At 37.9% G+C, this 3,500-nt stretch overlaps 1 protein-coding gene across 1 annotated transcript in view; it reads right to left on the bottom strand.

The window, feature by feature from the left end:
* Nucleotides 1–412: 412 nt before the first annotated feature.
* snapc3 (small nuclear RNA activating complex, polypeptide 3) overlaps nt 413–3,500 on the bottom strand; it is an 8,341-nt gene continuing 5,253 nt past the window's right edge. The window contains exons 7-9 of the mRNA XM_005726879.1: nt 3,228–3,386; nt 1,643–1,750; nt 413–1,542 (exon numbers count right to left, since the gene is read on the bottom strand). Of these exons, the coding sequence (XP_005726936.1) occupies nt 1,395–1,542; nt 1,643–1,750; nt 3,228–3,386 (415 nt within the window). The 3' untranslated portion in view covers nt 413–1,394. The remainder of the gene's footprint in view (nt 1,543–1,642; nt 1,751–3,227; nt 3,387–3,500) is intronic.

Below are 3,500 nucleotides of genomic sequence, written 5' to 3'. Positions count from 1 at the left end.
GCATCAAATTCAAGCACTTTTTAAGCACGTTCAATGTCCATTTTCAAGCTTTTCCAGCACATTAGCAAAAAAAAGAATGCATGTTTCACTTTGCATCACCTCAGTAACGCCATGTGAAAATTAAAACAAATCATCCTAGGTTGATTTAAATACCGGTACCGTTGTTCCTCTTTTTGCTAAAACAAAGAAAAATGCAGCACACAAAAATAATGCAAAAGGAGGTTACCTTATATGCATATAGTGTATAAACTAAAAAAAAAAACATTTCACTTAAAAATTAAGATGTGGAAATGTGAACAAATTAACTTGTTAGAGATGTCATATTCAGTAAAATTCAAGACTTTAAGAATGCACAAGCATCTACCTAAAATCTATTTATTTAATCTATCATCTATGATATTATTATGTACAATTATAATGTATTCTTCCTCTCCCTTAAATAAACAGGCAGCCTTAATATTACCATTTTTCCCCCCTAGGTGTTGCCAAACGCACCAAGTTAATACTTGAAAAGCTGCAGCAATACACAAAAATATGACCAGTATTCTAATTACTTGGTGACAACTTTGCTTTTAGCCTTTAATTGGCTAGTTATGTAGTTCACAGCATATTCCATAAATTACCATGCCATAACTAACTGCTTTAGTAGCGCTGCCGTATTGCATCACACATAATACACATACACAACGTACACATACTCAAAAATGATTTACTAGGACTTACGCAAAAAAAAAACATTGTGAAAAGGTGCAAATCCTTCATGCAGACTACTCAGGTGGGGGCGGGGGTCTAGTCTGTACAACGACTAGCCCAGAGAACACTGAATCACTTTCAGAAAGCCTGGACAAAGCTTTGCTCAAGACCACTTGAAAAATAAAAAAGTTTGACTAACTGGAAACAAAATACCAAATAGAAATGAGAAAGAAAAGGGGGGCGGCTCAAGACTTTTGCACAGTACAGTATAAAGGTGACAAATAGACAGCCTTTTAAAATTGTCACCTCACTAAGGTCGAGTTTCTGTTCCGTGTCACCCTCATTGATTTGAAGTACATCAAAATGAGTTAAACAAGCTGTATAAATGTCCACCAATCAAACATAACAACTCGGTTACTTTTAATGAATTCAATCAATCAAAAAGCTGTTTTGTGCATTTAAAAATCAATAACTTTACACACAAAAAAAAAAAGACAAACCCACACACAAGTATGCTAAACATTAAACTGACCGTGCTGCTGTCAACTGAACTGTTTATCAGTAAATGTTACTGTTTAGCTCAAAGAGGAAAATCAAACCCTAAAAAAAAAAAGTTTTGATGACGTTGCAAGTATCAGACCATTTCCTTCTGAAATATAAACCATGTAACTGTATTATACAGCAATAAGTCATGAGAACCATTAATTAAAGGCACCCCGGTCCACATAGGGATAGGCCAAGAATTCTCCCAGTTTATTGCCTTGAGCGTCGTAGTGCATCATACGAAAGCATTTGTCACAGAAGAGACATGGGTCACTCGGAGCAATCTGGTCGTTGGTGGTATACCATCTAGAAAGACGAGATACGTGATCAGCCTTTTAAAAAATAAAAAATAAAAATAATAACACAAAGCTTCCGTTGTTTATGCGGCGCCCTGATGTCTCCTCACCTTCCGATGAAAACATGGCAGACAGCACACTTCTGGGTGAGGACTCTGTGCTTGTGCGTGAGCAGTGGGTACAGATTCTTGTCTAGACAGTCGTTCTTGTGGGCCAGTCTGTAATGGGTAAAGAGCAGGGAAGAAGACGACATTCTCACAGGCTCTGAGCGGTAGGAACACAGATTTGTCTCACATTCATGATATCAGGAGCTGCTTTCATGTGCGGTCGGCCTGCTTACGCCAACACTACATAAGCTCGAAGATAACTACGCATCCGTTAGTCTTGTGAGAAATGTTAAATCCCGTCTGACAATGCATCTCATTGTCAGATGGGATTGCTGCAGCTGACAAATCCACCTCCTGTACTGCAGTAGTAATCAGTTTATTACTTTACGGTTTATTAAGCACAGGGTTTGATGTTAACTCAAACCAGATAGGCATGAGTATTTCTTATTCATACCAAGCATCTTATTCATGAGGAGCTGAGATAAGCTAAAATGACCCTGTTTGGCTGCATGCTTATTTGGTTGTGTGATTATCTGGATGTACTTTACTGTGAACTCCACCAAACAAGAGCCGGAAACTATTAATACATTACCGCACTAACAGAAGATAAACATTTCGATGATTTTAGCTCGAACTTTTCAACTTTGACTTGGCCGTATTATCGACAGCTGAAATGTTCCGGTTTTAAGTTGCTCACTGGACACAAATAGAAAACTCGAGTTTATTGCACGTGTGTGTTTCATGTTTGCACAACAGCAATAAAAAGAAATAAAAACGACTTTGTTGTAATGAAAGAGCATCCATTAAAGCAAGTAAAGAATAGTTCCTGGTTGAACCTGGAATCATGGTGTGCACCAAGGTGTGTATTGTTAGGTGAACTGTTTATTCTAAATTGGCTGAAGGTGTCAACAGTTATCTGCCTCTCTGCATCTGCCTGTGATTGCCATTCACACTTTCAGCTTTAATGCATGGGGTTCAACAAAAATCTTGCACTGTTTAGGAACTGTAGCCTTTTTTATATGTAGGGTCTCCTGTTGGTTGAAATTTTTGCTAATAGCCAATAAATATTACTAATTCCTGTTATCCCTCGTTACAGAGCGAGACGTTAGAAAAGAACCAGGTAAATGTTAATAATCAAACTCTTTCACCTTGAGCTATTCAGCTGATATCTATCCATTTAATGTTCACAGGACACAGTGGGCTAAATCCTTCTTGATTTTATGTAGTGGTTCAGTAAGCTTCCTAAGCCTCCGTCCTGGTAGAGCCAACAGTACTGCTAGAAGCATGAAATTAAACCAGTTAATCAGTTCTTTCAACTTCAGGGGGCCTAGTTTCATTATTACTGTACTAATTCATCTTAAAGACCGCTTTTATTCAACTGTTGCTGAACAGAGGTGCAGGTGTATAACGCAGTCTCTCTGTAATTTGTTTGAATTGACAGCAACACACAGAATATGACATAAATGTTATTTGAGGTTGTAATAGTTATAGTAATAGTAATATATAGTAATAACCAAAACTGAGTAAGAGTTGGAGTGGGCTCTGTAAAGAAGTTGAATCGCAGAACTAGACAATGAGTAGCACTAACCTAACATCTGTGATGATGACCAGATGTTCGCAGTCGCCCTGGTGACAGTAGAGATACGGGAATCCCACTTTGACTTTCAGATCCTCCAAAAGTGTGTCCTCCATCTTGGCCTGGCTGTAGGATGGGAAGTTATGGGACTTAGCCCATTCAATTGTAGTCCTGCATCATAAAGCAAGAGGAGATAAGATGAGAAAAGATGTCTGTTATTCATCCAGAAGTTGGCAAATCCCCTTTTTATAATAGTTAAAGATTAAGTTAAACACAGCAAATGTT

The sequence above is a fragment of the Pundamilia nyererei genome, unplaced genomic scaffold, assembly GCF_000239375.1.
Source record: "Pundamilia nyererei isolate P.nyererei 1_Seehausen unplaced genomic scaffold, PunNye1.0 scaffold00022, whole genome shotgun sequence".
NCBI classification, from domain to species: Eukaryota; Metazoa; Chordata; class Actinopteri; order Cichliformes; family Cichlidae; genus Pundamilia; species Pundamilia nyererei.
The sequence above is the reverse complement of the archived record's forward strand: the minus strand, read 5'-3'. Positions and strand labels throughout refer to the sequence as shown.